We start from the raw sequence: 13,578 nt of genomic DNA on the forward strand, positions 1-13,578 counted from the left end.
AGGAGGAGGGAGGGCCCTACACTGCATAAAAAAAAAATATTTTTAAGCTAGAGGAATGGATGGAGAACTGCACTGCGAAAAGAAAGTTGGGATGGGGGCCCCTAAATAATGATCGCGGGAATGGGGGACCATTAGACTTTAGGAAAAATAAGAAATTATAAATAAATTGACAATATAGTTTAAAAAAAGAACCATATAAATTGGTTACTGGCAGCTGTCATTTGTGTCATGATTGGGCAAGTTTTTTTCTGAAATTCCCGGTAGTGAAGGGGTCAACCAACATACAGAGCAGACCATTCAAACTGTGATGCTATTGATAAATCCCAGAAAATCACAATTTTGTTTGTCAAGAATCGCTGACATTTCATTTTTCATTTTGGATATATTAAAGGGACATGACACCCACATTTTTTCTTTCATGATTTAGAAAGAGAATGCAATTTTAAACATCTTTCTAATTTACTTATATTATCTAATTTGTTTTATTCTCTTGATATTCTTTGCAGAAAAGCATATCTAGATATGCTCAGCAGCTGCTGATTGGTTGCTGCACATAGAAGCCTCGTGTGATTGGCTCACCATGTGCATTGCTTTTTCTTCAACTAAGGATATCTAAAAAATGAAGCAAAATAAATAATAGAAGTAAATTGTAATGTTGTTTAAATTTCTATTCTCTATCTGAATCATGAAAGAAAGATTTTGGGTTTAGTGGCCCTTTAACACAGACAATGCTTTAATGTTATTTTCTGGGGGTAACATTTCCAAGCTTAACGGGTATTACACAGCGACAGCATTTTAGGATTGTGATCAGTAGAAATACACACTGACAATACTGGTGAAGTTCTGAAATCATTATCTGCCAAAAACAAGCACAAGATCAACCCATTATGTGTTTGCAATGCAGTGCTTACATTAAATGTTAATGTTTCTATCATATCACCCATTCCTTCTGCTATTGTTGCTATAAGTAAGGGACAGTAATGTTTATGGCTCATTGTGGTTTTGTCCTTTTGGTTATGAGGTCTATTTAAGAAATGCATTGCGGCTAGCAGGTATCAATTCGCTGCTCGCATTTATGATAGAGCAAAAAGATGCCAATCGTGTGCAAGCAGGGGCTGTCAATCACCACAGGGGCTATTGCAAACCGCAAGTTCAGAGCATATAGGCAAATAATAAGTGATCTGATAGCAGCTGCTCGGTTGCAGGCTTGCTAATGCGAGACTGCAGCTGAAGGCACTAAAAAAGCTGCAAGTGCAGATACTGAAATGGAGCCCTATATATACTCAATATTTTTCTTGGATTTTCAATCATTACTCATTAAAGGGATATGAATCCCCAAATTTTTATTTCATGATCAATGTTCCCTGAAGCGAGCGTGGCAGTGCGGGCATGCAGTGTCTGGGTCAGTTTCTGGGGACTGCGTCTGGCAAACAAAACACCTAGGGCCACACATCTATAAGTTTATCTTCTTACATGTGTTCCATCCTTATCTCCTGTTTTCTTTCCTGGTGGGCGTTGCTTTCTCCCAGGGCTGCTTTGAGATATCTATTACAATATCATATATATATATATATATATATATATATATATATATATATATATATATATATATATATATATATATATATATATATATAAAACAATCTTCTTCAACCAGGGACTGTACTCACTGGATTTGGATACAAAATTATTTATTGTGGTAACGTTTCGGGGTTCGCAGACCCCTTCCTCAGACCAGACATTGTGCAAGTGAACAAAGTGCAACTTAAATATGCTAAGCCCCACCCATCAAACAATTACAAGAAATTGCGCAAAAACTGTGTTTCCATGGCAACACCATAGTTGCCAGGTTACTAATATAAACAAAATTATACAAAATTATACAAAATAACAGGGAACATTTAAAATATATAGTGCATATTCATCACAAATATGACAATGAAAACAGTGTATCAAACATAAGTATGTACACATATCACTCAATGTATTTTGTACCAGATCAGTGTTAATTTATTCTTGTGTTTGCAATATGTCTATGTTGTGTCATTAGTCACATAATTGGTTAATCGTGATAGTAAAAATCAGGTGGATATAAGTCCATGTGTATCAATGTAATGAGGATAACCACTGTGTATACATCAGAGAATGGAATAAACATATGATGTTTAAAAAATTCTTAAGTCACGTAATGAGTGCAGTCTTTTACAGCCTAATACATTAACAGAATGGCCCCGTGAAACATAGGCCGGGAAATCAGACATTAATCACATCACATATGTATTATATTGTCTATGTATAGAGAAGCTGTATCCCTGCATACCTGTTTAAGACGCACTAACACAGTGTTAACCAATTATGCTGCTAAGCAACCTCCTGTGGTGCCTTGATGAAACAGGCACGGATGTTACAGATCCGACGCCTGCGTGGCCGAAGCCATGTAGACATGGCTAATTTGCATAGAGCTCTGACGTATATTCAGACAGAAGAAGATTGTTATTGAAATACTAACTTTGCACCCTGGTTGATGGCCCTGCTGAATTGTGAGTGCAGATTACACATGGGATATATATAATATATATGTACAGTATATGGGGCATATGTATCAAGCTCCAAATGGAGCTTGATGCCCCGTGTTTCTGGCGAGCCTGCAGGCTCGCCAGAAACAGCAGTTATGAAGCAGCGGTCACAAAGACTGCTGCTCCATAACCTGTCCGCCTGCTCTGAGCAGGCAGACAGACATCGCCGGAAATCAACCCGATCGAGTACGATCGGGTTGATTGACAACCCCCTGCTGGCAGCCTATTGGCCGCGAGTCTGCAGGGGGCGGCATTGCACCAGCAGCTCTTGTGAGCTGCTGGTGCAATGCTGAATACGGCGAGCGTATTGCTCGCCGTATTCAGCGAGGTCTGTCGGACCTGATCCGCACTGTCGGATCAGGTCCGACAGACCTTGATAACTAGAGGCCTGTATATGTGTATATATATATATATATATATATATATTGTGTGTGTGTATATATATATATATATATATATATATATTGTGTGTGTATATATATATATATATATATATATATATATATATATGTACAGTATATATATATATATATAAATATATATATTCTGCACAGAGCAGTTGCAGCTATGCACAGCTGTAAAAAAAATTTAGAGGAAATATAGTTCATGATTTAGAGGGAGCATGCAATTTTAAACAACTTTCTATTTTACTTCTATTATCAATGCTCAAAAAAAAAAAATATTTCTAAAAAAACAAAATAGAAATATATGTATTTGTAGATATCTTACATCTTAAAAACTCTGGTGTGAGTGTTCAATAATAATCAATTCTCATTTACTGCATCATATACATGTTTTTTACAAAGGCTAAAATTCATCGTTTTCTTTGCATATACTAATCACATAATGTAATATGTTGCCTCAATTCATAAATAGTTTCTGGATTAATAGTCACTATTACATATCATTTATCTATTGTTTATTTGTATTTAATCTAGAGCCAAAAAGTTTAGTAAGTAATAGTGTAAGTGAACATTAATATTTCCAAAACTAAGAATAATAATATAGGTATAATATAGGACACTGTAGTTTTTTCACATAAAAAAGCATTACCAGTAAAAAGTACAGACAGGCGACATCCTTTATAAAATAAACTACAAACCTGCCAGCTTTTGTTATTATCATTTCTGTGCCTGCTTCATGAAACTTCTTCCAAAGTTCCTTCTCATGAAGATACACCTTGATATTTTCTATCGTCTGGAAAAAAAATAAAAAGTTAGACTAAAACTAAATGTGATAATAGATCATTTATTCTTGTTTACCATTTCAAGGCCAATTGCAATGGATTTGAACATTATGTGGACCCATAAATGATGATAAGCTCACAAGTCACAACAATTTATTTTGCTAATTGAAGAAAATGTCAATAAATATAACTGATTTTTTTTTTTGATACATTTAAATGTATATCACTTTGCAAAACAAACACACATATAGGGCTAGATTACAAGTGGAGCACAAACGATTGTGCTTGCGTTTTCACGAGCGTTTGCGCCCCCTTTTAATTGCGCTGATATTACAAGCGCAATCTTAACTTGCACTAGAATCCTAGATCTCAGAGCTGTGGTTAACTGTTTTCCGAAAATAAAAAGTTGCACAAAAAATTAAAAAAATACATTACAAAGTATAGTTACACTCATAAAAACACCATTCAATAAATTAATAAATTAATAAATCAATAAATTAATAAATTATTAAATTATTAATTATTTTAAAAACATATATAGCACAAAAAAGTTGTAAGAGCTCAAAGATATGAGATCTCGGGTGTTAGAAAAAAAAAGTAGCCAAAGTACTTTAGCATAGAGATACATACAGATACATTACTAAAAATGTGTGTGTGTACATATATATATATATATATATATATATATATATATATATATATATATATATATATATATATATTTATATATATACTGTATATGTATAAGTATACAGGGCTCAATATTTCAAGTCCTCAGATACTAGCCAGGACAAAATGTTACTCGACACTTTTAATCCCACCCACTACTAATGCTACATACAGTATAAATTACCAAAATAAAGTTCATAGCAGTTAGAAACATCAACTAGAGGTTCTAAGAGACGGCAACAGCTGGATAGAAAAAGGAAGTTGTTGAACTGGGGAAATGCAGAGAGTGCTGACAGTCATGAAAGGTCATAACAGACCTGGAGATTTTTTTATTTTTAATAATTATCATCTCTCCCTTCTCGCTCTTAACTATCTTTCTCCATTCCCTCCACTCTCTCTTCTGTTTTTTTACCCTCTCCCTTTTCAAATCTTCTCTTTACACTTTTTCTTTCCCCTCTCTCATATCTCTTCACTCTTTTTTTCTCCATTCTCTCTTAACTCTACCTTCTTCTCCACTTACACTTTTCCTCTCTAATCTCTCTTTCTCTGCCCAGTTTACCCTCTAAGAAGTAACAGTCTAAGCACTAATGGGGTCCTGACGGATCAAGAGGAATGACATATCCTTGCACTTTCATGGGTATATAATATCCCTTTATATAATAGTTTTAGCACAAAATGTGTGTTTGTCAGTGCTGCAATAGGAGTGTGCATTCTGCAAACACAATGTGCCAACTTTGCTACTTACAACATGCTACCAGACTTCAGACTCAACATCACTAACTAACTTTCACTCACCACCGTTATATTTCCACTTGCCAATAGCTAGTGGGCTAACGAAAATTTTGAGCCCTGTATATATATATATATATATATGTATATATATGTATATATATATATATATATATATATATATATATATATATATATATATATGTTTGTGTGTGTGTGTTTAACTCTTTCGTGACTGGGTTAAAGTGTCTACATTAGATGTAGACAAATTGTCCCGATGTAGACAAATTGAAATCACGCGATCGTGCAAACGATAACGAGATTTAAATTATGGGATCGGGTCTGGGGGGCGTCCCTATGATGCTAGGAATGCCCTCAAGACCACGATCAAATCCTGCAAGTGCAGTAGGCTTCAGGAGAGCCATTGGCTATGACGTTGTATTCCGTCATAACGGCTTTAAAGCCCAGCGCCGTTGTGACGGAATACAACAGCATAACGGCGGGAAAGGGTTAACTGGGTATTTACTGTTTATATTTCACATTCTAATGATCTGCACATAGCAAAATTAGTTCTAAGTATTCTTAAATAGATATTGCTATATATATATATATATATATATATATATATGTATATATCTATACCTATATATATTTTTTATATATATATATATATATATATATATATATATATATATATATATATATATATATATATATATATATATATATCTGATAAAGGACGGCACTCACTAAAAGTACACTTTGGAAAGACCAGTGAGTGCCTTTATCAGCTATATTTAATCTTTGGCACCCTGGCAGCTGTTATTGTGGTGAGAGTGCTCCTTTTTGAACTTTATATATACTGTGTATATATATATATATATATATATATATATATAAATATTTGTTTAAAAAAACATCAGATATATGTAGAAATATTTAATTATGAATACATAGAACATATTTCGTTATGTTAAGATCATTGTAATATGAAATATTCATATTTTCATGTTGGGTTAGCGCAATTGAGATAGTCAAAGAAAAATATTAGCACTAGAGCGAAAGCCTCAGGTATGCTAACATGCATTCAGTCCTGTGTTAATTGTGTTGAAATATGTCACCATTTTCATTTCAAATGTTTAATATCATTTTCACAAATACCTGGATATGCGTTAGATTTGATATTGACTGATAAATGAAAGGGGTAAACAGGATAAAAAAATAACTTCAGAGGGAATCATAAGTCTGCAGCTTACGTTGAAGTAAAAAATATTAAAGGGACACTGAACCCAAATTTTTTCTTTCGTGATTCAGAAAGAGCATGCCATTTTAAGCAAATTTCTAATTTACTCCTACTGTCAAATTTTCTTTATTCTCTTGGAATCTTTATTTGAAAAGCAAGAATGTAAGTTTAGATGCCAGCCCATTTTTGGTGAACAACCTGGGTTGTTCTTGCTGATTGGTGGATTAATTTAACTGACCAATAAACAAGTGCTGTCCATAGTTCTGAACCAAAGAATAGCTTAGATGCCTCATTTTTTCAAATAAAGATAACAACAGAACGAAGAAAAATTGATAATAGGAGTAAATTAGAAAGTTGCTTAAAATTTCATGCTCTATCTGAATCAAAAAAGAAAAAAATTTGGGTTCAGTGTCCCTTTAAATAGGCTGTGTTAGTTTAGAGCACAGCAGTTTTATAGGTACAGCAATATGAGAATATCTAGCTAAACATTTCAATTTCTCCCCTTCACATAGATAAGTCCTGTCATCTGGGAATGGGCCCTACCCCCAGCGACAGGAAGGTCATATTAATAAACATAAATCTATAGCTAAAGAAGAGGTAAGAATAGGCTCAGTGGAATTAACATGAAATTATAAGAGCAGATTAATATGATAACTAAAACTTTGATACTCCTACGATTTAGACAGCACAAATAAATATCTACTGCCCATTTGTTGATATGCTAGAGGTATATATATTAAAGTTGTAGGAATCGCCATGAGCTCATCCGTGTATACCATGTCTGGCAGTATGATAACAACAACAACAAGTATTGGCGCACATCCAAACACTTAAGTCCACATATTTATGACATATTTATATATGCTACAAAAAATATTTTTGCTTGCTAAATATTCTTAAAATTGTTAAAATTAAATTGGGATCATTGTCACAGTTTTTGCCTGTTAAATTTGCTTTTACATTTTTTGGGATCTTAGTCACACAATATGGCCATATTCTGCTAAGCCAGTCACCACTTACAAGGTGTCCCAAAATAGACCTAACACTAATCAGTTTAGCTTTGCTATTTGCTTTGCTATTCAAATATGAATTCCAACACTGCAGTACTATGCCTTTATATATATATATATATATATATATATATATATATATATATATATATATATATATATATATATATATATATATATATATACATACCACAATCACATTGTCTGGAACACACCTAAGCTGGGTGGTGTACTTTAACCAAAGGGATTTGGTCAGCCTATTTTGATGTGATTGTGGTATATATATATATATAAAGCTGGTATATATATATATATATATATAATATGTTATAAATATGTGGACTTAAGTGTTTGGATGTGTGCCAATACTTGTTGTTTTGTAATTATTTTGGTCACTTTGGCCGCACTCCCACAATATGTGTGCTAATATATAAAATGTTTTTTGGTGTGCTTAACCAAACCCCCTTGTTGTTGTATTACCTAAAAGTATATGACACTAACAGTGCTAAGGCATGTGTATTAAACTTTAATCCAAACCTAAACATATGTAATAATCAATACTATCCTTATTTTAACTCTGTTAGTACAAAGAATAAGGTATATAAGAAACCAGCCCTCACTCTAAACAGTATTTGAAACAACATTATAACATTTTTTGAACAAGAATCAAAAGAACCATTCAGGAACCTTTTGAAAATGGGAACATAATTAACGTATTTAACTATTATGCGATAAATCTACTGACTAATAGAAGAAGAAAAAATTGTGAGGTAAATGGCTGGTGACACCCACACAAAATATGTGGGCAATCTCACACTCTGTTGTGGCAGCCAACCAATTGATTTGTTAAAGGGACACTAAACCCAATTTTTTCTTTCATGATTCATATAGAGCATGCAGTTTTAAGCAACTTTCTAATTTACTCCTATTATCAATTTTTCTTCGTTCTCTTGCTATCTTTATTTAAAAAGCAGGAATGTGATGCATAGGAGCCGGCATTTTTGTTTGAGAACCTGGGTTATTCTTGCTTATTGGTGGGTAAATTTCAGCCTCCAATAAGCAAGCGCTATCCATGGTGCTGAACCTAAAATGGGCTGGCTGCTAAGATTTGCAATCCTGCTTTTAAAATAAAGATAGCAAGAGAACGAAGAAAAATTGATAATAAGAGTAAATTAGAAAGTTGCTTAAAATTGCATGCTCTATCTGAATAATGAAATAAAAAAATTGGGTTCAGTGTCCCTTTAAGGAATATTTCCAACAGTTGTAAAGTTGGCAAAGTCCCCAAGAATCCAGGCAACGGGTAACATGATGGGAGAGTATAGCTACTGTATAGAAGATGTTTGCTCCTCTGAATGAAGGGAGAAGTTGGTGGTAGCGCCTGCCGTGTCTAATGTGAGCTCAAATCCAGAGTAGGTCTGCACCGTTCCGTTGACATGTATATAGATGTTATAGGACCTCTTCTCCATGTCAGTAGAGTTGTTAGTCTCCGGCCTGCAAGCCTGCTGACGCCCCATATCAATGCAACTGCGCACCTCTCCGTAACCACAGTCAGATCTATTGCGGCATTCCACCCAAATTTACTCATCACTTGACTAGCATAGGTGTCTAGCTAAGTGATTTTGTAGGCAATAGGCAGGGCAGGCAAGTCATTCATGTCACTCTGTGTAGTCTCAGGATCTATCCTATCTGTGGGGTTAGTTGCCCCCACGTGGTCTGTTGCTATTACCGTCCGATCTGTATGCAGGGTAGGTGCTGGATACTGGGGTTCCCAAGTGATACCTCTGACAAAGGCTGTTATTGAGTGAGCTTTATAGGAATTAGGCTCTGTAGGTTCTGCCCCACCAGGTTGAGACCATGGGGGATATTTATCAAAGCCTCAACTTTGTCGCATTCGCCGGCACCAATACGCTCGCCTAACATCACCTAACTTCGTGGCTGCATATCTCAATACGCTCTCCTTAGGTATGAAAAAAGCTGGCAAAAAGATGCGCACCAAGTTTGGGGCGATAAGCATCGGACTGTTGTTAACTAGCAGTCATCGATCTCACGTCTATTCGGCTTTTTCCAAACTTTATTTATACCCTGTCACTAAACGCAGCCACTATAATAAAATGTTTAACCCCTATCCCGCCTCTCTCCGACACCGCCACAAAATAAATAAAGTTATTAACCACTATCCTGCCGCTCCCCGACCTCGCCACAACCTAAATAAATGTATTAACCCCTATTCTGCTGCTCCCCGACACCACCTAAATAAAAGTATTAACCCCTAAACCTCTGACCTCCCACATCACTATTACTAACTAAACCTATTAACCCCTAAACCGCCAGCCCCCCCACATCGCCATAAACTAAATTAAGCTATTAACCCCTAAACCTAACTACCCGCTAACTTTAAATTAAAATTATAACATCCCTACCTTCAAATAAATGTAAACTTACCTTTAGAATAAAAAAAAACTATTTTAAAATATTAATTTACCTACCCTAACTATTATACTACAATTAAATTAAACTACCAATTAAATTAACTAAATTACATATTAAAAAACCCTAACCCTACTCAAACTAATTAAATATACTATTAAACCTTATTACAATTATTAAATTACAGGAAAAAAACAAATAAAAAAGAATTACACCTAATCTAATAGCCCTATCAAAATAAAAAAAGCCCCCCAAAATAAACCCCCCCTAGCCTACAATAAACTACCAATGGCCCTTTTGTGGGGCATTGCCCCAAAGAAATCAGCTCTTTAACCTGTAAAAAAAATACAAGCACCCCCAACAGTAAAACCCACCAACCAACCAACCCCCCCCAAATAAATAACCTAAGCTCCCCATTGCCCTGAAAAGGGCATTTGTATGGGCATTGCCCTTAAAAGGGCATTTAGCTCTTTTACATAGCCAGACCCTAATCTAAAAATAAAACCCACCAAAAAGCCCTTAAATAAACCTAACACTAACCCTGACGATCCACATACAGTTATTCAGTTATTGAAGTCCCGCTTGAAGGATTCATCCAGCCGGCAAGAAGTCTTCATCCAGGCAGCCACTTGGATCTTCATCCAGCCGGCGAAATCCTCATCCAGGCGGCAAGAAGTCTTCATCCAGACGGCATCTTCTATCTTCATCCATCCGGCGCGGAGCAGGTCCATCCTGAAGACATCTGGCATGGAGCATCCTCTTCATACGGTCGCCGCCGTAAACTGGAACTTTAATGCATGTGACGTCATCCAAGATGGCGTCCCTTGCATCCTATCGGCTGAAAGATTTCAATCAGCCAATAGGATTAGAGCTGCTAAAATCCTATTTGCTGTTCCAATCAGCCAATAAGATTTGAGCAGCTTTCATTCTGTTGGCTGTTCCAATCAACCAATAGGATGAGAGCGCAATCCTATTGGCTGATTGGAACAGCCAATAGGATGAGAGCTACTCAAATCCAATTGGCTGATTGAAATCTTTCAGCCAATAGGAATGCAAGGGATGCCATCTTGGATGACGTCACTTGCATTGAAGTTTTTTATTTTGGGGGGTTGGTTGGTTGGGTGGTGGGTTTTACTGTTGGGGGGTATTTTTTTTTACAAGTAAAAGAGCTGATTTCTTTTTGGCAATGCCCTACAAAAGGCCCTTTTAAGGGCCGTTGGTAGTTTATTGTATGCTGTGGAGGGGTATTTTGGGGGGGGTTATTTTGATAGGGCTATACGATTAGGTGTAATTCTTTTTTATTTTTGATAATGTGTTTTTTTATTTTTTGTAATTTAGTGTTTGTTTTTTTTGTAACTTAGTGGGGGGGTTTCTGTAATTTAGTAATTTGTAATAAGGTTTAATAGTATATTTAATTAATTTGAGTAGGGTTAGGGGTTTTTAATATGTAATTTAGTTAATTTAATTGTTAGTTTAATTTAATTGTAGTATAATAGTTAGGATAGCTTAACTAATATTTTAAAATAGTTTTTTTTTAATTCTACAGGTAAGTTTAAATTTATTTTAAGATAGGGATGTTGTAATTTTAATTTAAAGTTAGCAGGTTTAGGGGTTAATAGCTTAATTTAGTTTATGGTGATGTGGGGGGCTGAAGGTTTTGGGGTTATTAGGTTTAGTTAGTGGTAGTGATGTGGGAGGCCAGATGTTTAGGGTTTAATACTTTTATTTAGGTTGCAGCGGGGTCGGGAAGCGACGGGATAGGGGTCAATACTTTTATTTAGGTTGCAGCGTTCTCGGGGAGCGGCAGAAAAGGGGTTAATAACTTTATGGTGCGGCGGGGTCCAGGAGCAGCGGGATAGGGGTTAATAAATTTTATTTAGGTTTGCGGCAATATCGGGGGCTGCAGATTAGGGGTGTTTAGACTTGGGGTTTATGTTAGGGTGTTAGGTGTAAACGTAACTTGTTTTCTACCTTATAAAGCAATGGGATATCTGGCAGCATCGAACATAAGCTTTCGCTGCTTACAGACCCCCATTGATTTCTATGGCATCCGCGGCCTCCAGGGTGGCGGATTGAAAACCAGATATGCTGTGCCAGAATAGCTGCGAGCGTACCTGTTAGAAGATTGATAACTGGGAAAAAGTGTCAGATAGAGCCGAATGTGTATTCAGAACATCTGTAATGACGTAAGCATTGATCGTTACGTCACAAATTTCAACATTTGCCGGTCTGTAGGCTTTGATAATTAGGTTGGATCAATCTTGCAACAATTACGCTGCGGAATTCCGGCATATTTGCGGTTGAGGCTTTGATAAATATCCCCCACTATCTTTAGCATGTATTTGAAAGCCCCCTGGTAGTCATCTAGGAGGTTGCCAATCTCTCTGAGGATATGAGCTGCAGATATCATAGTGCTCCAATGAGGTGGTAACTAGAAATTACTAGTGAAATCCGAAAGTAGCAGTTAGTGGAATTGAGTCCTCTCGATAATCTCCACGTAGGTAAGGTAATGGCTGCTTTTTAGGCCTCTGATCAGTCAGAGTCGTCTGAGCATTGAAATTTCTGCCAGAGATGATATATTTCTGAGATTTTAGCCTGTTAGGTCTCCTGAGCTGCTAGACTCCCAGTGTTTATTGAAAATAAGAGCCTGAAAGAACGCCAAACTTGTTTCTTGTTGAAAGTATAGCAGGAGCTGCTGAGATATGCAACCTTTCAGCTCAAGTGCCGGCTCCGCCCCCGTAACTGTAATTTGTAAAGTATTTAATTTGTGTTTAGTGCAACTTTTTTAATGCACTACCCTTCACACAAGGTTTTCAGTTGCGCTAACCCGACGAACATAAAATGCAATCACACTCACAATTGCATTTACTTTTAATTTGAGTGCTCTTTCTGTTGCACACAAAAAAAAATGATATCACTTGCGCAAAATTGTTAGGGCCCCAATATTTGTGTTAAACCCAGAGACCCATCAGGGACAGAATTAGAGAACATCTGTTGAATATAAATAAAGGCTTTCAGGGGAATCTCTTGTCTAAACACATAATAAAAGGGCTTAAGGTTTACAGTTCTTGGGGATAAAAAAGATACCCATGGATAGGAGGGGAGGAGATTATGAAGAAAAGTTATCGTATCATGAGGCTGAACTGATATACCTTTTTGGTACACTGTATCCAGAAGGTCTGAATGTAGAGTTACACCTAAATCCTTTTATTCATAAATGATCTATGCCAAATTGTAATTTAATTTTATTTTAATTTATGTAATGGGGTTAATTTAGGGGTTGTTAGGTTAGGGGGCTTAGTGATTAGTTATTTGCGTTGTGGGGTTTGGTAATTTAGGGGTTAATAGATTTAATAGTTAGTTTGCATTGAGGAGGCATTGCGGATTAGGGGTTAATAGTTTAAATAGATAGTTTGCGTTGTGGGGGCATTGCAGATTAGGGGTTAATAGATTTAATAGATAGTTTGCATTGTGGGGGCATTGCGTATTAGGGTTTAATAGATTTAATAGATAGTTTGCGTTGTGGGGGCATTGCGGATTAGGGGTTAATATTTTAAATAGCGAGTTTGTGTTGTGGGGCATGGAGGTTTAATACATTTATTATAAGCTGCGATGTGGGGGGGTGGCGGATAGAGGAATTTTGAGTGTCGGGTTAGATTTCAATGGGAAAAAGGTCTCAAAGAGCACCTTTTTCCTGTTTTACACCTAGTTGAGCTGGGTGTAATTTTTGTGTATCGG

The 13,578-nt window shown here is 35.9% G+C and overlaps 1 protein-coding gene across 2 annotated transcripts in view; it reads right to left on the minus strand.

The window, feature by feature from the left end:
• The window catches only part of TBX4 (T-box transcription factor 4), a 365,695-nt gene that overhangs the window by 243,749 nt on the left and 108,368 nt on the right, over positions 1-13,578 (minus strand). For both annotated transcript variants that reach the window (XM_053707346.1, XM_053707345.1), the window contains exon 3: positions 3,679-3,773. In XM_053707346.1, coding sequence (XP_053563321.1) covers positions 3,679-3,773 — 95 coding nt within the window. The remainder of the gene's footprint in view (positions 1-3,678; positions 3,774-13,578) is intronic.

Source organism: Bombina bombina, chromosome 3 (assembly GCF_027579735.1).
Source record: "Bombina bombina isolate aBomBom1 chromosome 3, aBomBom1.pri, whole genome shotgun sequence".
NCBI classification, from domain to species: domain Eukaryota; kingdom Metazoa; phylum Chordata; class Amphibia; order Anura; family Bombinatoridae; genus Bombina; species Bombina bombina.